The sequence below is a fragment of the Pieris rapae genome, chromosome 17 (assembly GCF_905147795.1).
Source record: "Pieris rapae chromosome 17, ilPieRapa1.1, whole genome shotgun sequence".
Classification (NCBI taxonomy): domain Eukaryota; kingdom Metazoa; phylum Arthropoda; class Insecta; order Lepidoptera; family Pieridae; genus Pieris; species Pieris rapae.
In genome coordinates, this window is record NC_059525.1 from 9,059,652 (window position 1) to 9,087,414 (window position 27,763).

The window sequence follows — 27,763 nt, forward strand, 5'->3', positions numbered from 1 at the left end:
GTGTCAGAAAGTCTTTATGTCGAAGGAGGTTTCATGACATCATTACTACGAATAATCTTTGGTCAAACTATGAGGTATCTTTTAATGACAGCTTTTATTTCAAAAAACAATTTCTTACACCAATTAAATACATATTTTTATATCATATAATTAAACTACTGAATCTTCCTCAGTGTTTGCTTTCTAATAAATAAAGCCTTGTTGTGTACAGGCCAATTATTAAGTGTAATTACTGTCAAGTGGTGTCTTAACAAAAGTAAATGATGTGACATGAACAATTTCTCAAAGTAAATATTATTAGTGATGTAATTTTCGCCGGCACTTTTTATTGCTTAGTATTTTATACTAAGAAATAAAATCGTCATGACTTAGAATAATTTAATTCTATTACGCCCGGAGGCCTTGTCAAAGAAATAATTTGATTACGAAAAATCTGTAATGAGCGGAGAATTTCACAATTTCCTTATAAATCATAATTTAAAGTAGCTTAAGGCGGTTCGTCAACCTCCGACGTTATTTTTTCATTATAACCCTTAAAATACTAGGTCTGATTTGTCTCAAAACGCTGTTATTATATTAAATTTCTTCTTCTTTTTATAGCATACGCGAATATTCAAAGTCAAAGTCAAAATCGTTTATTCATATTTCACAATTGACCTAATTGCGTGATACCTCAGTAATTATATCATATATAGAATATAATTATAATTTTTACTTACCGCTTTGAACTTTTATTTCGAAAAAAAGGAATTACACATTTAACGCAAATTAATTGTCATAATTATGATTTAAACTTTACATTTAAAAGGATTAACACACATGTAATTATTAATGTATTCTCTAAGTAAGCGCTTATAGAATAATTGATTTCCACAGCATTAAGATATCCGTAGCACCTGTTCCGTCTGGATCTAGTCACGCGCCGACAGTAATTTATGCCCCATTTGCTCACGATGTACAGGTATGTATTAGGCCTCAATTTTTAAAACGTGCAACTCTCAAGGACCCCACATTTTAAGATCAACATGATTTGAGGTCTCGGTGCACCAATGGACATTCGCATGTGAGCACTTGCTACTGATGAAGGAAAGGATTGTTAATGTACTCGGATGTTTACTAGTTGTAGAAACTTTGCAATCTGCTGCCCGTATTTTAAAAGTCTCGTTGAACTTTTTAATTATTTCAGGAAAGTAAAATAACATTCAAGACAAGTCAAGTCAAGTCAAAATTTATTTATTCATATAGGTAACATAATGTACACTTATGAACGTCACAAAATAAATAAATATTATATGAATCTAGTTTTACATTTACTGCCAGTTCTCAAATCAAGGGCGTAGAACGGAAAAGAAGAACTGGCAATAAAATCTCCGCCACTCTTTTTAATCGCCAAGTTGCCATTGTGCACAAAATAATGTCCGTAGTTTAAATCATCCTCGTGTGTTATTATAAAACGTATTGGAAAAATTCTGAAAAAAAATAAAGTAATACTATCCAAAGAAGTCATAATGACAAAACATTAAAACAGTCGTAATAGTGTTTTACGACTTTGTTCTCTGGGGCAAGCGATATAATAGATTTATATCCATGATTGATGACCAAAAGAAGCTAGGCGCTATGATAGAGCCTAGTGGATTTAGTATTTGCTTAAAATATTCTTAATCAACATAGGAAATAATTAAAGAAATCATATCAAAAAATCCCTTGGTGATTTCAGTATAATTGCCTTTTTTTCACGTTCATAAGTGTACATTATGTTACCTACATGATTAAGGGTTTTTATTTGTTTTTGTTTGTTTGTTTATCATAGTATCACTAGTTTCTATGATCAGGGAATTAAACAGTATCAATCTTCCAACAGTGGACGAGCAATTTTTTCTTTGCAGCTTACGGCAGGATATTTGGAATAAAACACAGGAATAATTTTAAAATTTTATTTAAAATACGCTTACCTAAATACAATATTTACAAATCTTAGTTATTCGCCTACTTAGATTAAGAATGTCGAGTCACTGTTATATTAGGTTAGGCAGTATTTTAGCTGATTCGAGTATTGAAGGGATTTCTACCCTATAAGGAATTATTTAGAAAAACGTAAAATCTAACTTACAGTAACGAGAAATTTTATACACATATGCTTTAATTCTAAATAATTTACATATATAATTTAAAAGAAATATTGCTTCAACATATATTTTCGTGTAATTTTATACTACTTCTTTTAACGTTTCAAAAAACCAAAATTTTTTCGATAGTCAAGTTGTCAACTGAGTTAGTTTTTATCATTAATACAAATATATCCAATTAACTTTTACATTTGTAAATAGTCCAATTTTGCATTATTTAATATTTCATCTGACGATTTATATAAAATATTATTTTTATTAATTCCCTTACATTAGACATGTGGAAACACTATACATTACAATGTACTAAAAGTAAACTTAATAGTCGAATTTGCCTAAGTTTACGATACTAAAAAAAATAAGTACAAAACTCAAGTAAAAAATATACAATATCACACGAACTGTCATAAAATCCGTCATTAATAAATATTTAATTTTAAGGTGGAAGAACAGTGCATTTGTAGAAAGTGACGTAATCATTTTTTTGTGTATTAATTATTAAATTTAGCCGCCATTACAAACGCTGCAACGTAAGACATTCAGTTCTTTATGAGAAAAAATATACGACCCCGTTTAAAACGCCTTAATAATGAATGAATGAATAATAAATTAAAAAAACGCCTAATGTTAAAATTGTTTTAGATGTCATAGGAACCCAAGTCCTATGACATCTAAAACAATTTTAACAATACTTTGCCACGCCAAGGATTGCGGCAGTTTTTGTTATAATAAAATTTTAATTAAGACATCTACTTTCTACAAATGACATTTAAATTCATGAAATAAGTTCTACTTTCCTATTTCTACTAGTTTCCTTATCTTCTAGCAGCCGGCGCTTGTGTGTGATGCTGGCAACCTTCGACGTTTTCTGGCCAATCACAGACGTTCTCGTTGGGATTGAATACGAGGTTAGAGGGGCATGGCATGTGGTGTTTCCTCTCTCCCTCGCACATGTAGTACCTTGTACAATCCGCTTTGTCTGGGTGATATGAGATGTGGCCATCTTCTTCTTCGCATGTCACTTCGTTGGCTGAGAATAAAGGATAAGGAATTTAAGTCGAAAACAAGTAACATTCTTTTTAACTACAATTTCGCTCGCACTTAAGCAAGCGTTCTGACTATGTTAAGTCTAGTGAAAACGGAATTTAAACGTAACTTTATTTAAAGAATTAGCTTCACAGAATCTGTGAAATAGAAAATAAAATCCCAATTTATATTTATTGCTAGATTTTTTAATGCTATTATTTTTAACGAATAAATTCCACTAATAACGAAAAGGTTAATCTCTGACACGAGCCACCGAGCCAGTTTAATAAAGTACAAAACGCCGCCCATGGACGCCGGCCGCTGGCTGGTGGGCTGCCGAACTTTTAGGTCTTTTCTTGATGGGACATAAAAAATATCGATTCGAATCGATTATTGATTATATGCTAATGTTTTGTCACATGACATTACTCAATTAATTTATAAGAATCTACATATTAATAAAACTTACGATCTTTAGTAGTATACTGTCCACTTCCCACTGAACTTTCATATGGTCCATCATACTCCAATTTTACTTTGTATTCAGCCAGTTCCTGTTTCATGGCTGTAATGAGAGGATACTTTCCGGTGCCACATGACCCCCTGAAGTCGTCCATATCGATAGACCAGACCATGATTCCACCGAAGCCTTCTTCTTTAAGCCATGCCATCTAAAAAATCACGCATTATAAAAACCTTAGCCTTTAAGTTCAATATAAATCCTTGTATTTAATATTAAATCAAGATCCACTGCGCCCTAGCAACTCATACATTATATGCAGTAAATTAAAACTGATGAAAAGCTAATAAAAATTATTAATTAATTAGGGGAAAATTTGAAATCATTGATTAAAACTTTAGGACATTTGTATTTTTCCATTATAACATATTTTTTAGTAGTCCAAAACTCGACTCAGGGCTGTCTTTTTTTTATAACACACTCCGTATAATAAAACATTCAAAACACAGGAGTAAGTATCTATATATAAAGATTTTTATTACCTTTGTCTTTAGTGATCTCTCGTCATCAAAGCCCACCCACTGATCATCTCTGTATGCGAATGGCACCATCTGTTCATTGTCCCAGACAAGAGTAGTATTATCCTCTCGAAGGAAGTCACAGATCTCGTAATAAGACATGAAACCAGCTTCATTTGTGAATCTTCCGGTTTGACCTATAGTTTTATAAAATCTTAGAAACATTACGTAAATTTTTAAGTTACGTACAACAATAAGTTTGCAAATTTATTCTCAATGTTTCTCTGATTACCTTCCAACACAGACACAAGATTTTTAAATGGTAATTAAGTGCAATTAGTTGTTCTAGATTTAAACTTCTTGGACAATATGTTTCAACTTTCAAAGTTAGCAAAGACCTGGTTAAGTCAGTAGCTTCACATAAAAACCTTTCATTTTCTTGGTATAGTTTTATGGTTTTTAGTCGCAAAAAAAATAGTTTTTTTACGATTATATTTTTGAAATAAGTCTAATGTCTTGCACATTGTCTTGCATACTGTGTTCAATATTTTTTTAATTTAAGCTACAGTTTGGATATACTATTAATTTATTATACGAAAATATTTATTTTTGCATATTTGAACTATAAAAATTATGTTACAATAACATACATAGATAATATTTATTAATAAAATATAAAAACAACTGGACAGGTCTAGTAATTATTGGAAACCTTACCTCCACCAGACGCAGGCGCACCGATATCGAATTGTGTTTCATTGATGAGAGTGAATGATCTTCCATACGTTGGCATACCAATCATCAGCTTCTCCTTTGGTGCACCTTGTCGGACCCACTCACGCGCAGAATAGTCCTGTAATCAGTTATTAACAATAGCCAAATATTATTTATGATAATAATAATAATTAAAAATTTTTATTTATTCACACTTCGTTGCTAGAAAGAAACACAAATAACACAATATATATAAATTACAAGGGATGCAACGGGCGGCCTTATCGCTAACAAGCGATCTCTTCCAGGCAACCCTAGTAAGAAAAGAAAACAATAAATAAAAAAATTATGAGTGCAAGAAGTGCAAGAAGTGCATAACCAGAAGTTATATAAAAAACAAAATATATTTATATTAATCTATAGAACCTTAATCGAGAGAAAAAAAAACAATATTGATAGCTAACTAAAACTAAAAAGCTAATCTTACAGATTCAAGAATACCAAATAGTGAATTACATTTACAAAAAGAACAGGAGATACAAGAATTACACAGGTCACGATTGATCAGGATATGATAAGGTTAGGAAATATTTATAATCATTTAGTTAGGTGTTGGTTTGTCCACCGTTGGACATAAGCCTCCTGCATCCGGTTCCACTCGCGTCTATAGAATATTATTTATAAGTGCATCAGAATAGATCATCGCTTAATCTATGTAAGAAATAAGATTTAAATAAAAACGCCTTTTGTTGGTTAGTGGCCTAGTGGTTACAGCGTGCGACACTCAAAGCTGATCGTAGGTTCGATACCCGGCTGTGCATTAAAAGACTGTCTATCTATGTGCGCATTTCACATTCGCTCGAACGGTGAATAAAAATATCTTAAGAAACCTAAAAAGTCCACAGCATGTGTCAGCCACAGACGACTGATCACTTGCCTGTTAGATTGACAGATTGAAATGATCATGAAATAGATTCAGAAATATTAGACTAGACCTAAAAAGATTGTATCGATTTACTTATTTTATTTTAGATTAATAATATTGTAAACACTCTATACCTACTTGTGAATTATGTTTTAAATAAATATATTTTCTATACAATTTCTTACACTTAATTATGTTAGAATGCAAATCATATTGTTACTTTATAATTTTCGCAGAAAAGTGTAAATGTACATAGCGATGACTTGAGATTTCCGACGAAAGAAATACCCAGAAATCTGATGAAAGAGATATGTCTATCCCATTTTCCCAGACTTCGTTTGTATCATATGCAATTCACATCAGACATTAAAATTGATTTTTGTTTAGTCTCTTGTATGTATATGTAATTGTTTTGTTTAATATTTGATCTCTTTGTGTATGTCATGTTTGTGCAGTGCTTGTCACATATAAACATAGTATTTTGTGATTTTTTTAGCGATGAAACAGTTTGCCGAGCGTTGGCAAGCTTTTTATCATTAAAAAAAAATATAGATAATAATTACCACAGTAAGTTTCTTCTGGTAGCTGGTAGCGCTCTCGAGGGGGAAGAGTGGACTATTGTGACCAACTTGTCTTTCCCACTGTCCATGGAAGTCATATGTCATAACGTTGATGAAATCCTGAAAAAGAAATAGAATTATAGGCACGATAGTTTCAGTGTAAAATAAAAGAAATAAAATGTATCTTTTCATCAGGCGGCAAAATGATAGCTGCATCTGATGTAAAGTGATACCGCCCATGAACACTGACAGAAGTGCGTTGCCGGCCTTTTAAGAATTAGTACGCTTTCTTGAAGGACTTTACTTGGCTTGTGAAGATACGCAAAATACCGAAACAATAATTTGTTTCGCTTAAGTTTACTTATTCGAGCCTATATCAAAATAATTATCAAATAAATGGAGTCCACTAAAGCGTTTTATAAATGAGAGAGAAAATTCGTGAAATATACTTTAGGGACGTTGAATAGCTAACTTGGCAACATTCATGAAAATTGATTAGATACGGAAGTTTTCACGTTGCTTCTGAGAATGTAATCCATTAACCATTTACTAAATTCGAAGAAATTATTGAAATGGTATCGAAATATTTTCGTATAATACAATTGTAGATAACATTTATTGTAAGACAACTACCACAGGAAGAAAAATGTAATTCCATACGAGTGTTATGCTACCTATTAATAGTTAAGTTACATATATTTTTAGTTATTATACACTTAATTAATTTAGTTTTTTCCACACTTATAAATTGCAATATTACATTCTCGTTTCCGATAATGTCCAATAGGTCTACTACTCTTATATTCTCTTTAGGTAACAGAAGTAACACTTTTAAAGAACATTTATTTAAGAACACATAAATAAGCTTAGTTAGTTTTTTGTTTATCCAGCGTCGAAACCACTCTTTAATGTATAATAATCTACGGTTTCGATATTTGTAAATATGTGAGGAATATGTTTACTAACAATACAATAAAATACCTGTATAGTAGTTTTATTCTAGGAGTACACTGTCTTCACATTTAATTATATAACTAATGTATACAAACATTGTAAAAATTGTATTAAAAGAGTTAGTGAGGAGTTTCTAGACCAATCTTCTCCACACGATCAAAAAGAGTGGCGGAGAGTTTATTGCCAGTTCTTCTCTTCCGTTCTTCACTCTTGATTTGAGAACTGGCAGTAAATGTAAAATTAGATTCATTTAATATTTCTTTTTTTTTGACGTTCATAAGTGTACTTTATGTTACCTATATGAATAAATGAATTTTGACTTTGACTTTGACGAAACTTGAAAAGAAGAAGAATCATCGTTCAAAAGTGTCATTTTAGGTGGTCTAATTGGAATAAATGATTTACCAAGTATTTAGATATTTCCGGTACATCATAACCGGCTGCAATAGCTTCGAAAGAAGCTGGAACAGCTGCTGTGAGTAGAAGACGCGGTTGACCTGAAGATTTCGCTTCACCTTCAAATGCTAGACGTAATTCTTTAAGGAGGGAGACGAATGCTGCGCGGTCGTCGGCACCTCTGTAATACATACACTTGATATTTATATTTCTACTATTTATGTAAAACTATTTATATATTAGTTATAGAAATGTGTATATCAATACATATATAGTCAAATCTTTTAAATCAACAGATCGGTTAAATGACCAAAATCAAAGGTCCCGGCTGAATTCTATAATAATAATTATAAATATTATTAATTATAATAATAATTATAATTAATAATATTTATTTTTCTTGTGCCGGTGCCGGTATTGGGAGACTGGTTTCCAAACTAGGTAAGAACCTGTGATATGGGTAACCAGGCTTCCATTCCTATGTATATATTCCTTCATATATATATTCCTTATATTCCTACTCCATCCATACCTATATATTCTATGTATAGAACTTAACAACAACGACATCGACTGTCACGACTATCGGTTTCTAAAAAATTTGAGAAGTCCCTTCGATGTTGTTCTAACAGATTTCAACTGTATGTATATTAAATAATTGGGATCATCGAGCGGGAGGCTCATCTGATATGAAGTGATAGACATGGACACTCAAACTGCCAGAAAGTTCGCTAGTGCGTTATCAAAAATATATAATGTATCAATTTATTTTATTTAGTATATAAAATGCTATAATTCGATTTGTTTCTATTTAAAAGGGTACATTGTAATATCTTTCCAATGATGGGGATGAATGATAGGGATGCCTACAGGCTACATTTTATTTTTTTATTTTATATAAAAGTTTATACCAATTAAAGCCATAGTTCTGTACATCTGATTTAACGGATGTTTCGTGCATCTTGCAGTGGTGGTTGGATAATTGTGTTGAACCAACTGCTTGCTTTTGCCTTAATATGATGTTACTTAGCCTATTGAAAAATGTAAAAAATATCAAAAACTTTTACATACCTTGGGTACTCCCAGTCAATATCAAGGCCGTTGAATTGATAATCCCTCAGGAATTCAATAGCTTCATACACAAACTGGTTCATCCTGAATACGTTGGAGGTGAGTTCTTTGAAAGGTGTGGATCCGAACGCCCATCCCCCGATGGCGAGAAGGATCTAAAATTAATAAAACATATTATTTTAGAGTTATATTCGGACACAAGCCCATCTGATGTTTAGTAAAATGTAGTACCCGGTACGCCTATCCAGGATATGAAAATCTAAACTCTATTTATAGAGACCCTTTTTTATATTCGAGGTGGTAATACATTTGCGCCCTTAAAAGTTGCAGGAGTAATTTCTTTAAATTAAATAAATATATACAAATCATTAGCGTTATCTAGATTTAAACAATTTTGTAATTTAATAAATTGATACATAAGCATGCAAATTAAAAAATACAACGGACATATGTTTAATTTAATAAATATAATTAAATAATTATTAAAAGATTTTTAAAGGAATAATTATGCTTACTTTCAAATTAGGATTTTTCTCTCTCAGTCCAACTACTTTATCGTACATGTCGGCATCTTTTTCATCACCTTCTGTCAGCTTATGATCTTTTAGAGTTGCGAAAGCATAGATAACGTGTGTACATAGAGTTGGGTCTACGTTCTCTGGCATAAAGCGACCAGCGCTGGGGCGTTTTGATGACCACGAAGTGAGGTAACACAAAATTTGGGGTTCACGCTCTAAAAAAAATAGAATTAACATTAAGAAATGCTTAGATAAAAAGCTGCCTTCATTTTTAATTGAGTGTAAATCAATTAAAGTTTATTGCCACCTTTTCTTATTCCTTACAATCAATATCGTTGTTGAAAAATTGCTTTATTATATAAGAGAAAAAGCTCATCAAACATCGATATAAATCAAAGAAGATTTGAGATTATTCACTCTCACAAATTGATGAAATTAAACTCATCAATCATAAAATCTGAATTTTCGTCTTCTTAATCTTTATTAAATTATTTTTAAAATATAATAGACGTTAAGAATGAGTTCTCTTTCCATGATTTAGGGATAATAAAAGGAAATCAGCGTGACCAATTATTTATTAAAATTTTGTGAAAAATTAAAATATGTACTTGTAAATGTATGTCGTAATCTAAAATATGCAGAATCTATCAAAAGACGTGTAATGTAAGCTCCAGTACTTAAACTCTTTGCCTCATAAACTTGACAAGCCTAAATCACAAAACATCAATTCTAACGAACCAATTTATGCTGACCCAAACGACCTACAATTACCACGACAGCTGTAGACTTGGTTTTAAAACTGGAGCTCTTTAAATTCTGGTCGAGCATTCGAGTGTAAAAGCACTCGATGTCTGGAACTTTTAGCAACTATGTCGACTTTGTTCGGCGAGAGTTTCTTGCCTGTTACGTACAAGTAAGTACCGAGAAGTGACCCTTGTGACACTCCATACTACGGTATATCGCTCATATTTTCAAGTATAATACGAAATATAAAACTTTTATAACACTTCAAACATTGTTGCTTTAGCTTGACTAATTCTTATCGTTTTAGTTAAAATATAACACGTAAAAGCAAGTTTGTAGATGAATATTTTAGAAAAAACATGTCAATATTTATTAGAATCAAAGAAGTGTTCACTTTTTAATGTCAAATGATGTCATAACCAGACTTTCAACTTAGAAAGTTAATGATACATAAAGTGCCAATAATGATGTCTGATTGTGAGTGTAATTAGTCAAATATTGCGAGTGAAAGTATAAAAAATATTTGACAACAAAACTATATTTTTAAATTCGTGCAATTAATGGGGAAACTTTTTAGAAAGGATATCGATATAAAAATCTACACTAATAATTTAATATTTAAGACTTATCTGATTGCCAACAACTCATAATATTGTGGAACAAGTAGTCACAGTCGATTTCAATATAATTTGATTGTAGAACTTATGTTGGTACTACCATAATATCGCTAGAGAGATGGTGCTAGAATCATTTTTGAATCTGATGAAGTCTATTCTTGGAAAATAATAGAAAAACACCCACATATACGATACTGAAGTCACTTTTATCTGGTCTCCTACAAGATTATTTATATTTTATGTAGAAATACGGCAGAGGTATGTAATTAAAACTTACTGTTTTTATCAAGGATCGCTGCATTGTTGGTCTTGACTCTGATAGTCTTAGTAGGCTTCTTCACCTTGCTAAGGACATCTGATAGGCTGATCTTAATCGGTTCCGGTTTCTCTGTTTCTTCTTCAACGATGCTGGCTGCTACAGTAGACCAGTCTACGTCTTTCGCGTCTTTACCACGAGAGATACCACGGAGTTCTTCCCTGAAAAGCAATATTTAATTAATTTATAACTCTAAAGACTCGCATGCTGAAGCCCCTAAGTCAAATAAAATAATATTTATTTGTAATTCCAAAGCCAATAAAGCATTTGTTTTAAGTGAATATCACATAATAGTAAACAAATCTTGGAATCAAATAATTATAAGATTATGCCAGTTTTATTCCTAGATATTTAGTAAAGAATATAAACTTTAATTAAAAAACTATCCATTTCAGATTTCTTTATATTGTAGACAGTTGAAAACTTTTAGAGGTAATAAATCGTGGAAAACTGCTGAGATCAGCAGTTAATAGAACGAGCACACTTTAAATTTCTAAAACGTACCAACTTTTCTCTTGTTAAAGTTCGTGGATTGAATAACATTTGGAGAATCGTTTATTACTTCCGCATTTTAGTTACTCTCGACTTCGCAATTACCGGTTGGAAAATAAGCAATGAATTAATTTAAACATTAATTAAAATTGTGTTTAAAAGTATTAAAATATTATACATATTTAATGTTATTGCTTTCTTTAAAAATGTATTTAAAAAAAATTTTTTTTTTTTTTTTTTATTGTTTCTCAAATTTTTACATAAATAAGACAACCCCCGTAAGTAGTCAAGAGACTTGTGTTGGGGTTGGCTCGCTACATCCCTTATCTATACAAATTCTAAAAAGAATATTATAATACATCATATATGACATTACTTCTGTTAGGTTTATAACGACGTCTATATACGTGTATATAGATATGAAATATCATTATAACAGTGTTGTTTAAGTGGCTTAAGCGTGCAACTCTCTTTCTTGAGTTCATAGCATTCTGCTCTCGCTCGTAGAGTGAATGAAAACATCGCGATGTAACCGGCTGAAACCTTACATCCAATAGTCCATGGGGCATCCAATGCCTTGCTTATACAAAAAACAAATGATCCTCATTCGCCATTATTATTGAGAAAACAATATAAATATTTTTAACAGTGTAAAACTAGGCAAAAACAGCATCTTAAAGAAATATTAAATCGGATTTTCTTTTCTATTACATGAACCATTTTTAAAGGTATATATAACAGTCGAATACTAAAATGTTTTCTATTCAAAAAGACTCAGTCGGTGCGGTGATCCTTTGAGAGATATCAGATAAATGTTTATTTACGGAACATTAACTTTTCTTCGTACCATTTCATACAAAGACCAATTGTTATCATTTCATCTTTTATTATTATATTAAATGGTTACGCGTTGGTAGTGATTTGTGTATGTATCGTATGTTTATTTCATTTATAACAGCAATATATTTGTATTTAAATAATGATGATATCTGCTTTTATATTCAGTTATATACGCCATTTTTTTCCGTGTGCTCATTTTATACTATAGAAATCTGTCGTTACTTGAACCAAAATACCAACAACATTTGCAGGCACATAAGGGTGATCAAGTGTCTATAAAAGAAAGAAAATCAGAAACAGATGAGGCAAAGATGGTGGTTGGTACATAATTGTAGTACAAACATTGTATATTTCATATTCTATTATTAAAACTATTGTTGTCTCCCTCACTTTAATTTCATTAAAAATAACAAATAGTATGTATTTCTTAATAGAGTTAACCAGTTATTAGCCAACTATTATCTACAATTTTTACTAAAGCCCTATAACTATATCAGAGAAGGACTAAATAACTCGGTAGGTGCATTACATACCTCATTGCTCCAATGAGAGGGTACTTGACATTACCACCGCAGACAGTTCCACTAAAGTCATCCATGTCAACAGTCCACACCATGGCTCCACCGAATCCATTATCCTTGATCCATCTAGAACGCAATAACAATTATTATTGTATTATATCTGTGATGTTAGGGGTCGTTAGTGATATTTATTTTTCTATTAAAATAGATTATACTAACACTATATTGCTCTGTCCCGACATATACATTTGTATTTTATATATTTATAATAATATTTAAAAAAAATTACAAACTTATTGTATAATATTTTAAAAAGTTTGCACCAGAGAAACGGACAAGGACCAATCATATACATGCAAAATATTTAATTTTAAAGTGTATATACTTTTAATTAAATAAATAAATATATATAACAAAGAATCTCTCTAAACTCTCAGCACTCACGCACACACATCCACATAAATACAGAAACAGCAATATTAATATTAAATATTACAAGTGTTGGCCGTTCGGGACATTTTTCGGATGAATTATATTTATTTAGATTTATATTTTTTCTGTAACCTAAATTAAGAAATATTATTTTATTGTTTGTATTGAGCAGTGGTCGTAGTTCGTACTCCACCTGTGCACCAATATACTTGACAGCGTCTGTCAGGCACAGGAGACTGATCACCTTCTTGCATATTATGACTAATGCTACAGAAATCTGAGAACCAAATCTAAAAAGATTGTAGTGCTACTCATGTATTTTATCTAATTCTATAAATGAGAGTATAATATAAAAATTAAAAAAAATCACCTCATTTTATTTCTAATAGATTTCTCATCATCAAATCCGATCCATTGGTCTCCGTGTACCGCATATGGGACTTTCATCTCGTCATCCCAAACGTATGCTCCACCGTTTTGTAGTATTTCACAAATCTACAATAAAATTACTTTAAACAAAACTACATAATTATCAGACTGAAGTGTAAAATTTATATATATAAATATGCTATATATAAGCATGCTATGTGGATTTGTCATCAGCAATCAAATTTGTTGTAAAATTTATATACAATATTATAAAAATAATTATTTTAAAGGAATCAAGGATGTTTTGGCCCAGTTAGGTGTGGTGTATTACCAGTTTTCTTATAAAGAAAAATTATCAAAGCGAAATAAATCATAATAATAACTGGTTCTAGCGTCCTAAAAAAATAAGCTTTGTGAGTATTTATAGTCACATAATGTTAGAAATGGGAAAGGACGAAGTGTATCTAAATGTTTAAAAAAGCCACTCAATACAATTACTTTCGGGACAAAAAGGGAGTCTCGGGAGGAAAATCGCAAATTCTCGCTCGTTTATAACCGTGTAAATTGCGAATTAGAAAAGAGTGCTTCTTTATCAAACCGTTAACCTTGGAGGAAACAGTCTTGGCAGGTTCGAAACAGCCGTTTTGTCTCAAAGAATGATAAATATGCGTTTACACTGAGTCGTCACGATTTATCGTATCGGATCGAGGCAATTAAACGTTGATTTTATTGTTGCTTTGTAAGTTGTTGTATTGTTGTGTATTAACATTTCTCCTATTACCTTTAAGAATCATAATTAAATTTGATTTGTTTTGTTTTTAATTGGTTTATAGATAGAAATATTATTTACTCAACGAATATTTTAAACGCCCATCTTGACTTTTTTTAGTGCTTTCAGGGACCGTGAGGCAGTACTGATGGAGGAGTCAGTGGAACATTGTGGTCATGAGAGTTTGGACCAAGTTGGGTCCAGAAGAAGGTGATTAAAAGTGAGATGTTCTCGGTATAATTTAAGCTAGTGTTATGTGTTATATTAAAAGGAATCAATATAAATTCAAAACTGTACGATAACTATTCGTGTTTTTTGTGCTTGTGCCACAATAAATTTTGCTGATTAAATGCACACATACACTATATCCACAAACTTTAACTTTTTTGTTTTTGACAGTTTTTGTGTGTTTTTTGAAGAACTATTTTTAGATTTACACATTCTGTCGAATCGACGTAATGCAAACGGTAGAAAGCAAGATTCAAGCAATAATTTTTAATTAAAATCACCTCATAGTATGCGAGGAAGCCTCCTTCCTTTGTGTATTCGCCAGCCTTGCCTCCCCCACTCGCCGGAGAATTCACTTTGAAGTTGTTGACATTTGACAAAGTGAAAGTGCGCCCGTACGTTGGCATACCTGGAAGATGAGAAGACATTTTACTTTATATTTACATTGTACTGTTTTAAGATCCAACTTTCCAATATTAGTCTTTTGTCTTATATACATTACACACAAGTATCAATGATATAGATATCCTACTTTATAATGTGCGTCTGTTATACGTGCCCCTTACTAACTGCCAAAACTTCTTTCTTCACTATATAGCTGTACTACCGGATCACCAAGTGCATTGCGCGTTTGATAAATTAACTCCCTTGATAAAGGATAGGACTCTGTTGGGGTCTTTCTCTTTTTTTGGTGATCCAGTGAAAAATAGCGACATTACTTTTATTCAAATATTGAGGGTTATGGAGTACTATATTAAGATAAACATATCTATCATACATTATATACGTATGTGTATTTTTAGCAGTTTTGGTAGCGCACGCTAGAATAGCTCGCAGATATTAATTTTTTTTTCTACTTGATAATTAGTTGACTGAAAATTGTTTTTTAAGTTGCACGAAGCAAAACAGATCTTGGTCTTCTAAATTGAATAAAATGTTTTTTATTTGTACTACTACTCTATTATCTAAATTATTTTTATAGATGTTGATAGATAGTGTCAAAAAGTAAAACCTAAGACTAAAGGAATGGCGAGGCAGTTTATAATACTTAATTATTCTATACACATAATTAATAGTCAAAGTATATTGTTAATAGCTGATGCTTGCTAGAATTTTGGTATGCAGTTATGACTCGTCCTTCAAAGGCAGGGCGTAGGCGTTTCGACAAAGGCTTTGCATGACCTACATATGAAACTAGGATCCTTAAGGATGAGATTTTGATTTAATTGAATTCCTAATTGATTACTCGGTTAAAATAATAATTTGTTAAGAAAATGTTAACGATACATTATGAATTGTTAGTTTGTTCTGATTAATAAGAAAACATATTTATATGTTATATGTATTATCGATTTATATATCTTATTCCTTTGAAAAACCACTTCTGCTCTTGCTAAATAGAAAACTAACCGATAATTAGTTTTTCCTTAGGAGCTCCCAATTTGACCCATAGATGAGACGCGTGGTCCACAGAGAGTTGCTTTCTCCACTCAGAGTCTGATGATGGAGAATACAGTGGTGCGTTGTGACCAGTCTCCTTCTCCCACTTGCCGTGGAAATCGTAAGCCATGACGTTGATGAAGTCCAGATAGCTGAGAAATAAGGTTTCATTAATATTTAAAACTTTTAAATTTAAATAAATATTCTCTCTACTGACAATTATTTGTTAGTAAAATAGTAAAGTTATTATCAAACACAGAATTTTATTTTAGTAAAATTAAGAGGTATTTAAAAAAATCATACAAAATTGGGAGTAAAGAAAGATAAAATAAAAAAAAATCTTGAATACCAATAAAATCCGTTCGAAATTGTAGTAAAATATAGGAGAATCGTTCTTGAAAGTAGTATAAGAAAAGAGAATTGTATGAATGAAGATATGATTGTTTATATAAACAATGATGGAAATACAATGTGTGTGAGAAATTTTAACGATTGAATGCCTAAATGGTTTCACAATTACCATTATTAAGGCCATAATAGAGAACAAAAAACTGCCCAAAATGTGTGAGATGCATTTAAATCTTGAGGAAAGAAAAGCAAAATCTAAATGCCCCCAGCACCCACACTGCAATTATAGCTAATCTCTTGTTCTCGACATTTTAACGGTATCTGACAATTTTACCTAATGATAAAAATATTACCATTTCTACTTTGAAGAGTATGAATCAGACTGTATCCAATAGCAACGGTCATACTGGCTCTGTATCTTCCAATAAAAAATGAATTCATAATATGGGAATTACTAAAGGCTCGATAAGCGAAAACGAAAATTTAATAAATGGAACAAAAAGTATTCTCAAAAATGCATCTAACATTACCCGAAATTTTCTTCACCTGACGATGACTGAAACATCGAGTTTTGTAAATAATCTTATTACTTATTTATTTAAATTAAACGTAGAATATTACTATTCATACGTTGAAGACTATGAATGAGACTGTATCTATTTTAACTTCCAAAATTGGACCATATTTTTGGATGTACGATGATCTTAATATCCACAGCGCTGATTTCGCAACCTTCAGTGTAATTGGGATTGTAATTAATATTGTTACAGGCACCGATGCTGAATCAAACCATTAGCTCTCTCTCTATTCCAGGGAAGTTGACTTGGTGAAATCATCGTAAGCGTTATCTTACCTAGCAACAGCAGGAACATCGTATCCACTCTTAATGTTGTCGGGGCCGACTGGTACAGCAGCAGTAAGCAGCAATCGTGGCTTCTTCACCTCCTGAGCTTCAGCTTCGAAGGCTTCTCTAAGCTCTGAAATAACAGATATTAAAACATTTATTAGTGATAAACTTCGGCGAGTTCGATTCCCAGTGACATAATCAAATGATTACACAACAATTTTTTTGGGTTAGTAGATTAATACCGCATATTTGATCTTTAATACATATCTGAACAGACTCAGATATATTTTTTATCGTATTTAAGGACGTCAATAAAACCCAAATGAATTTTTAAGAGGTATCAAACTATTTTTCAGGATGAAGTTTGACATAGACAATGAAAACTTATATAAATGCAAAAGAACTATATTTATGTAAAGAATGGTTCTCGATTACGGAAGATATACTGAATAAGTATAATAAAAAGACGTCATTTATAGATATGAGGCATGAGCGTAGCACAACTAGATATTGTATTTGCTGCTATTCCCACACGTGTGAGGCTTAGTGTGTGGCCATAAGTCTTGGTACAAAGGCGAGTTAATGAAATAATAAAAAAGCTGAAATACCATTCCTAAAATTATCAGCCATCATCCTTCAAAACCGGAGAATCGTGAGATTGTAAAATAAAGTCGAAACAAAAGTTAATTTTATTGTGAACTCTCTATTCCAATCACGAAGTTGAGATCGTTTGACTAATCACAATTAAGCGAACAACGCCATCGTTAATGCGTATTGTCTTAGATTACTACGATTCATATGGACAGTTTGCCAGATCTTCTCTTCTGTTCTACGCTCTTGATTTGAAAACAAACAGTAAATGTACAATTAGAAGCATTTAATATGTTTTTCTTTTTGACGGTCATAATACTAATAATGTACACTACATTGTGTTACCGGACTTAATAAATGTTTTTATTTGATTTATCGCTACCGGCAAATTTGCTTAAATTTTTAATGACTTTTAAAAGAATACCCAAAATGCAACAGAATTAATCATAATAATAATGAAATTAACAAGGAAAAAGGTTGAATTACAATTAATGATTAAGGTAATAAAAATGTTAAGTTGGCAGGTAGATAGTACCGGTGACCCTACACCTGGTACTTTCCAACTTTAATATAGTTACTACATAGGTTAAGAATATTGTAAATATACAATATATTTGTGGTGGAATTACGCTGGTTTATTTGCTCAATGCTAAAAGGATTAGTGAGAGGATCATCCAAATAAGTGAGCGGCGATAAATTCCGTTCGTTGTTAAATCTGTTTCGTGATATTTTACCGGCTCGCGAGCCCTCTGGCATTGAGAGTGTCCATGGGCGGCGGTATCACTTAACATCAGGTGAGCCTCCTGCCCGTTTGCCCCCTGTTCTATAAAAAAAAATTGCTATAACATTCACGATATTTTGTCTATAATATAATATAGAGGAGACCTATGTGTCTACATGACACGCTGTTGTAGAACCAAAATCGATGTTATTGATGTGTTATAATTAATGTTTATTAGCAATAAATGTTCTCTATTGCTTTATTGTATTCTTATAGATTAGGGGCCAAACAGTTAAGCTATATTTTAGTAGGCTCCTAACATAAGCAAAGTACAGTCATTTTATATAAAAATAAATAATAGCCATGCATATAATTATTACTTAAGATGCCATGTGGAACATTGTGTAATGGTTGCAGCTCTTTAAAAACATTTTGTAAAGCAAGAAACATGGCGTTTAGAAAGAGTGTCGGAGAGTTTATGGCCAGTTCTTCTCTTTCCTTCTACGCCGTAGATTTGGGAAGTGGCAATGCATGTAAAATTAGAAGCATTTAACATTTAGTACGTTCTTTATTTACGTTCATAAGTGTTTATTATGTTACCTAAATGAATGATTTTTATTGGAATTAATTTGTTTTGAATAATAAAAAGCATCTAAAACAATAAAACGTAAAGATGAGCAAAATGATAATGAGGCCACGAAGTCGTGCAAAATAAAACAGTCTTCATCTTGCAAATGTCAGGGTCGATGTGAATTTGTATAGATGCATATTTATTTTAATTGTCAAATGTTAGTCATATGTGTGTAGCTTTAATAATTTGCAAATTAGTATAAGATAATATTCTGCAGCAATTGCAAAGTGGAAATTAAACTTTTAAATTGTAAATTTTTATATTAATGATGACTTATATAATAAAGTAAATAGTACAGCATTCTATTTAATATTTTTTTGGTAACGTGAAAATATACATTAATAATGTGATAAATATTATAAAAATTGACTATTAATAATTAACATTATGACTCATAATGTAACTAAATTATATTTCATTATTAATATTTGCATTTCTTATTCTTTTCTATAGTTTATTGAATTTTATTGTATTCTTTATTTTCTCTTTTATAATTGAAATGTTTTCTTTTAATGTCACACACTTGTCATTTAAACACACAACACGTACAAGAACACAGTACAAGCATTCTATGTTTTGTATGTTTTGTGTTCTTTGTGTCTGTATGATTTGCTAGTGTCTTTTAAAAATAATTTATCTTATATTTTTTCAACACTGCTGATAATTGTCTTCGCGTTTAAAATAATAGGTGCTACACATACCAGGTACAATACGATCCGATGATTTTTTATTGCAACTAAAGAAAATCGTGATCACATTTACTGCTAGAACTTAAGCGATTGATACGAATCGTTTGTGAAGACGTCAGCTTTGATCATAGAGAATAATTAAGCCTTTCGTATGTGCTGGCTGTTTTAATGAGCCTCCACATTGTTGGACAACTGTGGCAAAGGATATGTATCCTGCCATTTATAGTATACAGAAAACAAAATGATGAAATCAAATAATGTCGACAGCTTTACAGTCCTCCGAAGGTTTAAAAAAAGTGGACGAATATGAAACACAAAAAGAATAATTTTAGCCGAGTGGATGAATATGAAACACAAAAAGGTCCAAAATGAATAATATTAGCCAAAGATATTTTTGCAAATATTATTTTGGCCTAATTTCTATCAGGTCCTTCATCTGCTGGAAAAGACATTGACGGGAGGGGGAGCGCTGGAAGCTGGAATTGTTGTGACCAATGTCCAAGAAGCGATCCATCAGATTTAGTGAGTAATTAATATAAAAGGTGCAGATATAGGACTTGTACTATATAAGTTTCCTATGAGTGACATAGTACGTAACCCATATATTGCCATACAGCTTTATATTGTTTAAAAAATTATAATCACAAAGGTAAGTAAATCATACAAATAAATTAATTTCAAAAATTAAAAGTCCAAATAATTCACTAATAAATTATTTTATTTATTAAATTAATAAAAAGCCTTTTCTAGAATAAGCAGCCTCAACAATCTCGAAGTGCAAAGCTCTAGACTCGTGTAGTCGAGCCCCAAATACTAGTTTCGAGAACTAAGTTCCGAACAAGGTATTAACTTAACTAGCTGTCTCATGATTAATTCTTTGTTAAACAAGGTTGTGTGAGAGAATGAGCGACTAGTTTTGGCCTCAGTGTCGCTTACTACCTTTAGTACTTGAAGATTAGCCCATTTATACTAAACTAACCTTTTTTTATGTAAAGTGCCAATCGCACAGGAGGCTCATCTGATATTGTGAGACCGCCGCCCATGGAGACCCACATTGCCAGAAGGCTCGCAAATGTGTTGCTGGCCTTTTAAGAATTATTATGCTCTTTTCTCGAAAGACCCTATGTCAAATTAGCTCCAGCTGGTTTCACATAATGTACGGCCGTCGTTCGACAACCACAAAAAACATAGTCAGTATACCAAATTAATAATACTGTTCGCGGAAAGCCATAATATTTGGTTATGATATGTGTATAATATCCTAACGCGGCGTTACTGACATACATTACATATTTGTCATAATAAAGCCAGTTAGCCAGTATCAAAGCTTAGCTATGCTAGGAAGTTAGGGTTCCTGGAGTGTAATGGTCAATGCAGCATTACATGCTCACAAAAAGAGGCTGCTGAGCGATTGAGAAAGAGGTCTTTCTCAATCGCTCTAAATCTCAGTAGTCTGACTAACCCCTGAATAGTATAGGGCTTTCAGTATACAAGCAATCCTGCGCCAATCTTGATATCACTAAACGATGGAATCTATGTTCATTATAGCCTTAACATATTTGTATTTCTATCTTACTCTTTTTGGATTTCTGTGTGCCTTTTTGGGAAGGCCTCCTCAAAATTCCGCCATTCCTGTTGTACTGTGCTCTCTACCATGTCTCACTTGCTGTTACCTAAATTTGGTCTATTTTTGGTACTAATATGGTTAATAATAATCTAATGATGCTAGAACCCTTAATTTTGGCCTCAGATTGGAACCTTTAATTCGATCAAATTTATTATTTTTTATTTATTTATATCATCACGCATTTTTCCTGATGGCAGAGTCACAGATATCCACTTTCGACGGTCCTGACTTACCTCTTTCACTGCAACCATTTCATGACATTTACCATGCTTTCTCTAGTACCTCCTGGATTGGTTCTAGGTATGGACGACAAGGCCTGCCCAACGCGATTTCACCAGCCACGGTGCTTTGCCTTGAATATCCTACTCGTTACCCACTTCTTATGCATCCGCTCTACTTCGCCAAACCACCTAACCATTCCTTATATTTAAGACTAGGTGGCATAATATGGTAAGGTTCTACAAATATATTTAATGTATTATTTTGTATATTTATTTCTGTGGTTAGCGACAGACTACATGCCACAATAGCGATAAATGCCATATTCTCGCTTTTAGTAATCGTGGACTTTATTCTGCAGTCATTATTAATATGTATGTGCGTTGTCACATCCATAACTTGAAGGAAACCGGCTTATAAGTAAATTATATTTTTTTTTTTGTCATTTATATGGCTTTGCACGGAAATTAAGTATGTGAAATAAATTAATGACTAAGAATTCTAGCAATGGTATAGCGAATTAATTTATGTTTTATTCTAATCAAAAAGTATTTGCTGTGAGGTGTGCAGCGATTCCGTAATTCCGGCAACGCACTCGCGAGCCCTCTAGCATTGAGAGTGTCCATGGGCGGCGGTATCACTTAACATCAGGTGAGCCTCCTGCCCGTTTGCCCCCTGTTCTATAAAAAAAAACTGAAAAAGCCAACAGCGAGTCTTACTCAGTCGTTCAATTATGATTCATATTCTAAATTGGGATTTAAATTAATATAAAAAATAGTTTTATTATTGCAGTTTTTATTAGTGTAAATAATATGTGATTACATCTATTATTTAATGAATTAACAAGAATTTAAAAATAACGACATCTTAACAGCTGTTTAACGAATGCGTAATTAATAATTATGCATTTATACAGGTACGGGGTTATGTTAGAAATAGTTAGAATAATTAGAAATAATGAATTATAATTAATGATGAGTTTAATCAGGTTCCCCATGTTTGTTGTCTTTCAAGTTTGTAATATGTTACGAAAGGACAGAATTGCGTAAAGGCATCGTTAGATTAGCTGCGTAAAGAATATTGGCGAATTTAAAAATTTACTTTCTAAGCTTTAAAATTACTAAATTATTAAAATACTAATTAAAACACATTTACTTAATTATCAACGAATTAGTATCGCAATACAGCGAGAATATTGCCATCGTTAATGGTACAATGGTACAATGGGCCAAACTTTTAAATTTGTTTTAATTTTCTTTTTATAGGTTAAAACAATGAAATATTTTTATTACCTTTAAGTTTGATTATGGAATGTTAATTAATTTCCAAGTTTTTGTGTACCGATCTTTTGTTGAGCATGAGTATGAGTATAGGTTAAATGGTATGAATCTGATATATTAGCAAATACTTATAATGATGGTTGTGGCATTCAAACTGCAAGTATATGAAGCATATGAAGAGACCTTACAGTGCGAGTACTTCGTGACGGCAGGACTGACGCAACGCGTGCTGTGTTTTGATGAGATTGACCCTTGTCCTTAACGAACATGCCTTGTGCAAATTTACGAAAATTGACTACACAATTACTGTAGGGTTTTAGAAGTGATGGAAATGTATTTAAACTAAGATAATTAGTACAAATCTAAGTTAATTTAGCGTAGGTATAAATTTCAAAACTCTAATCAGCCACACAAAGCTTTGTTACAGCTTACAAATATTTGACAACTCACCCACATTTATTAAGGTGTCTGTTTGTATGACAGTATATTTCGGTTCGCGTTGTGATAATTATTATACTTTTAACATAGCATGTAAAAGAAATCTTATACTTCCTTTTGCACTCTATTTTGTATTTAGTTTATCGATATCGATGTAAATGGATCAGCACTAATGGCTGTGTCAGGTGAGCGCGACCCTTTTATCGATTCTGCGATCGTTGCTTTTTGATAGGAAATAGAATTATGTAAGGAAGACGCAGTGCTGACGTCAGATGCAGCTATCGATAAAATATTTGATTAAGCCCGCTTTGACCCTCGCTAGTGATGTACTCTTTGCAGATATAATCGAATACAGGTATGTAAAAATTAGGTCAGTTCCAACTAGAATTTTGTGTTGTAAATCATTTGTCGATGTATTATTTAAAAATGAAAAGACGTAACGTGAGGAAGAAGGCTCACATACAAAGCCACTGATGTTTAGGTCTCAGATTTTTGTATCTGTTTGATTGGTTTTTTTCTGTATAGGCAAGTGTGTGATGAGCTTGTGGCTGACACACGCCGTCGACTCTTCGGTCTGGTTTCCTTACAATGCTTTGCTTCCATACCAGCCAGTGTTATATGCGCACTTATAAATAAAAGTTTATAAATATATGTGATACGAACGCAAGATTTATGGGTTCAGAGACGTACTCTGAAGCCACTAGTCCAACTAGTTAAATTATTGATTTTATTAGTAAGACAAAAAAAATTAAGACAAAGCGGTCTTACTGTTAAAAGCAGTTTCTTCTAGATGGTACTGTATACTGACGGGCGGTAATTGTAACACAAGAGACATATTTTGTTGCGCATATTCAAGAGGACTGTTAGCATTATTTATTTGACATTTTATTATAAACAAAAACATCAGGAAATTAATAAAAAATCACCAGACCGCACATTTAAGTGCTACACTATGTAGTATTATGAATGACGTTAAAAAATGGGAACAGTAAAAAAAAGCAATAAATGGTTATCGATAAAAATTACCCCACCATTATGGTAGCAGGTGCAACCACTGCCAGTCTATCGATACTGCAAGCGTGCAATATTTCTGTTTAGTTATTTCAATAGAAAACTCTTTAGAATATTTTACGAGTTACAATTGATACAAATGTATGGGAACACAGTAAAACAGAATAAATTTCTATGTCTGAGGTTCTTTTTGAAGAGAAATTTCTAAAGGCGCATGAGGGGAAAAGAAGATGTGCAGTTTTTTTGTCGAAGAAATGGTAGAGAGCAATTGAAACGGATTGAGAGTGAGTGAGACAGAGAGATCGAGAAAAAATACACTCTATTAGTTGATTTTTCCGTTCAGTAGAACATTGGGCTTTTTACCTTTGTAATAATTCATTTATAAAGAAGTTACACTTCTGACATGTGTACTTTGTACGCACGCACTTGATTTTTTTCTTTTATTTAACAATCTGCAGTAAACTTTTTGGCTTTTATCAGATGTAATGACATAATTCTGATATACAAGTATAGTAGGTATGAATATACAGTGTTAAATACTTTTCTCGGCGAAATTGGTACTATCGTCGCCATTAAGTGCATGCAATAAATAATTTTACTATGTACCTTACATCTAATAAAACTACAACTAAAATGTATTTATTTTTATTCTTGGATTATTAATTACAATGGCAAAGTTTTGATTACTGTCAATACTAATATCCAACTCGGTGACATCTTACCGGTTATGAAAAGTATGTGGCACTATATCAGGCAAAGTTGACCTGACTTTGTCATAAAAGCAAGAGTGCGTCATAATTTATATAAGAGGATGCCTAATAACTTCGAGTTCTCGCCTAGTTCGTTAATAAGAAAGAAAACACTTTATAATTAATAAAACCAATGTACAGTTTTAACTAAACTAAACACTAGGATTCCCTATGACGATAGTTTCTACATTTTACTTACAATTTCATATTCTTTCAATTCAAATACTTTTCGTTGCTGCAAGGAACAGGTTGAAAAGGTGAAGACCACAAAAGTTTTGTTTCAGTATGAACCTTACCTTTTAAGAACAGCACAAAGTTCTTCTTGTCGTCACTACCCTTGGGGTACTCCCAGTCCACGTCCAGCCCATCGAAGTTCCTGTCCCGGAGGTACGGGATAGCTGAGTAGATGAACGTCTGCCTGGAGTACCGGGTCGCAGACATCTCCTTGAATTTCTGAGTACCAAAGGACCAGCCACCTGGGAAGAGTGGTTATCTATTAATTTTATAATAAATAAAAACATTTATTTAAAAAAATATACTCTTAAAATAGAAGTACCAAGTATCTTATATTACAACCATTTCTTTGAATTGCAGATGAAAATATGTAGGTGGTTTTGGTAACATTGGTACACTATTTAAGATTACCTTTACACATTAATTTTATATATTATAGAAGAACAAAATACATATTAGTGCGTACGACTGTAATAATTCCGCACTACCCTCCTTTTCTCAATTTTGTATTTTCAAATTAATCTTTATTTTCCAAGTTAGTTTGTGTTTAGAACGATATTTTGTTCTAAACAATATAATATCTATAAATTTAACGAGAATATGAAATCAAGTTAATTTTGGTAAATTGAACCGGTATCTTTGCGACAACAGATGGCGTTGTTGTTAATATTGCTGATCATGCTATACAGCATTTATGCCTATAGCAGTCAGGGTCAGTTTTATAGCATTTGACAGAGTCTAGTAGTCGAGTTTAATATGTGATAAAGGTATAATAAGATTGGACCAAATATTCACATTGCAAAGGAATTTTTCCTGCGCCTGAGAAAATTGATTAAGTATTAACAATACATTTTCACAACCTGATTACATAGTTCATATTGTTGCATACGTAGTTTTTATTGATACTATTAAATAAGTGAAAATACTTGTACGTGAGAACTGGGGTACTAGTGATGGAATTTATATCATACTTTGGTAAGTGACACCACGAACATACTACCGAGCTGTACTGTGGTCCTAGTCGCTTCAGCGTGCGACTCTCATCTCTGAAGTCCTGGGTTCGATCCGCGGCTGTGCACCAATGGATTTTCTACGCATTTGACACTTGCTCGTACGATGAACAAAAGCGTCGTAAGTAAACCGGCTTACTTTAGACCCAAAACTAGACAAATGATCATGAAGCAGATCCCGATAGTAAGGCTTACCCTATCTACCTAAGAAGTTTGTAGCGCCATTGATTTATTTATTTTATTTTTGACCATGATAACAAATAAGGTTAGGTACCTTATTATAAAGCTAGCATATACTCCCTTTATAAAGGAACAATAAAATACGTATGTATTATACGTAGAAAACTAGTAAATAATAACTGTGAAATTTCCCTAATAACTATTATTTTATTATGATATATCTGTAATAATATGTCAGGAAGTGTTCTAGGGTTGCGTTAGAAAGCTTTTTATGTAACGCGTGTGGTATGTCAAGCAATTAATCTTATGTAAGTGGTATTGTCAGGTTGTCTCGTTAAACAAAACATTGCGCATAATGTCACTTTCTACTTGGCGTATTCATGTCAATATTTGATGTATTGAAGATTTATCTTTTAAATTTGTAGATTTTGAATATTATTTATTGCTAATTGTAATGTCAAGGATTATAGTCCTAAACGCAGCATGACAAATGTGTTCTGTCAACATTGACAGTTGTTAAACTTTCAAATTGGACATTTAAAACGAGAAGACCAGTTATATACAAAATGTGCCCATCGCCACAGATTATCACAGGTATTTAATATACAAAAATTTATCCGGTCCAATTGGGCAACGGGAGTTTAGATTTTCCTAATAATACAAAAAATATTATGTTAGTATCATATAAAATATAATTAAAATATAAAACACGTTTACGTAAATCGCGTGTTTGCGATAATTGCCTTTATTAAGCGTATTATCAGTCAAACAAAAACGGCTATTGTAAATCAATTATTTTCATTTGAATTCGAGAGTTTCCGGAATATTTCCTGTCGGTTTTTGTACAAGGTGAATTATTTCTACATGGCTGGACAAGTGGAAGTGATGATTCTAATTACTATTTGAAGTTGGCATGACGAAGTTATTATGTCTCTATACTGTCAAGAACATATTATGATAGGTTCATATGTTTTGTCGTGATATGTTGCTTTTTTAGAGTTTATTACCAGTTCTTCTCTTCCGTTCTACCCCCTTGATTTGAGAACTGGCAGTAAATGTTAAATTAGATTCATTTAATATTTCTTTTTTTTAAGTATGTATTCTATATGAATAAATGAATTTTGACTTTAACTTTGACTTTGACTTTCATGT

General features: G+C 32.0%; 1 protein-coding gene across 1 annotated transcript in view; it reads right to left on the bottom strand.

Moving 5' to 3' along the window:
• Window positions 1-1,920: 1,920 nt before the first annotated feature.
• The window catches only part of LOC111001861 (probable chitinase 10), an 82,241-nt gene continuing 56,398 nt past the window's right edge, over window positions 1,921-27,763 (bottom strand). Inside the window, exons 5-19 of the mRNA XM_045631870.1 lie at window positions 25,484-25,663; window positions 17,238-17,361; window positions 16,007-16,188; window positions 14,878-15,005; window positions 13,601-13,725; window positions 12,811-12,924; window positions 10,907-11,106; window positions 9,266-9,483; window positions 8,751-8,905; window positions 7,689-7,860; window positions 6,333-6,449; window positions 4,848-4,983; window positions 4,155-4,327; window positions 3,622-3,823; window positions 1,921-3,156 (exon numbers count right to left, since the gene is read on the bottom strand). Of these exons, the coding sequence (XP_045487826.1) occupies window positions 2,942-3,156; window positions 3,622-3,823; window positions 4,155-4,327; window positions 4,848-4,983; window positions 6,333-6,449; window positions 7,689-7,860; window positions 8,751-8,905; window positions 9,266-9,483; window positions 10,907-11,106; window positions 12,811-12,924; window positions 13,601-13,725; window positions 14,878-15,005; window positions 16,007-16,188; window positions 17,238-17,361; window positions 25,484-25,663 (2,441 nt within the window). The 3' untranslated portion in view covers window positions 1,921-2,941. The remainder of the gene's footprint in view (window positions 3,157-3,621; window positions 3,824-4,154; window positions 4,328-4,847; window positions 4,984-6,332; window positions 6,450-7,688; window positions 7,861-8,750; window positions 8,906-9,265; window positions 9,484-10,906; window positions 11,107-12,810; window positions 12,925-13,600; window positions 13,726-14,877; window positions 15,006-16,006; window positions 16,189-17,237; window positions 17,362-25,483; window positions 25,664-27,763) is intronic.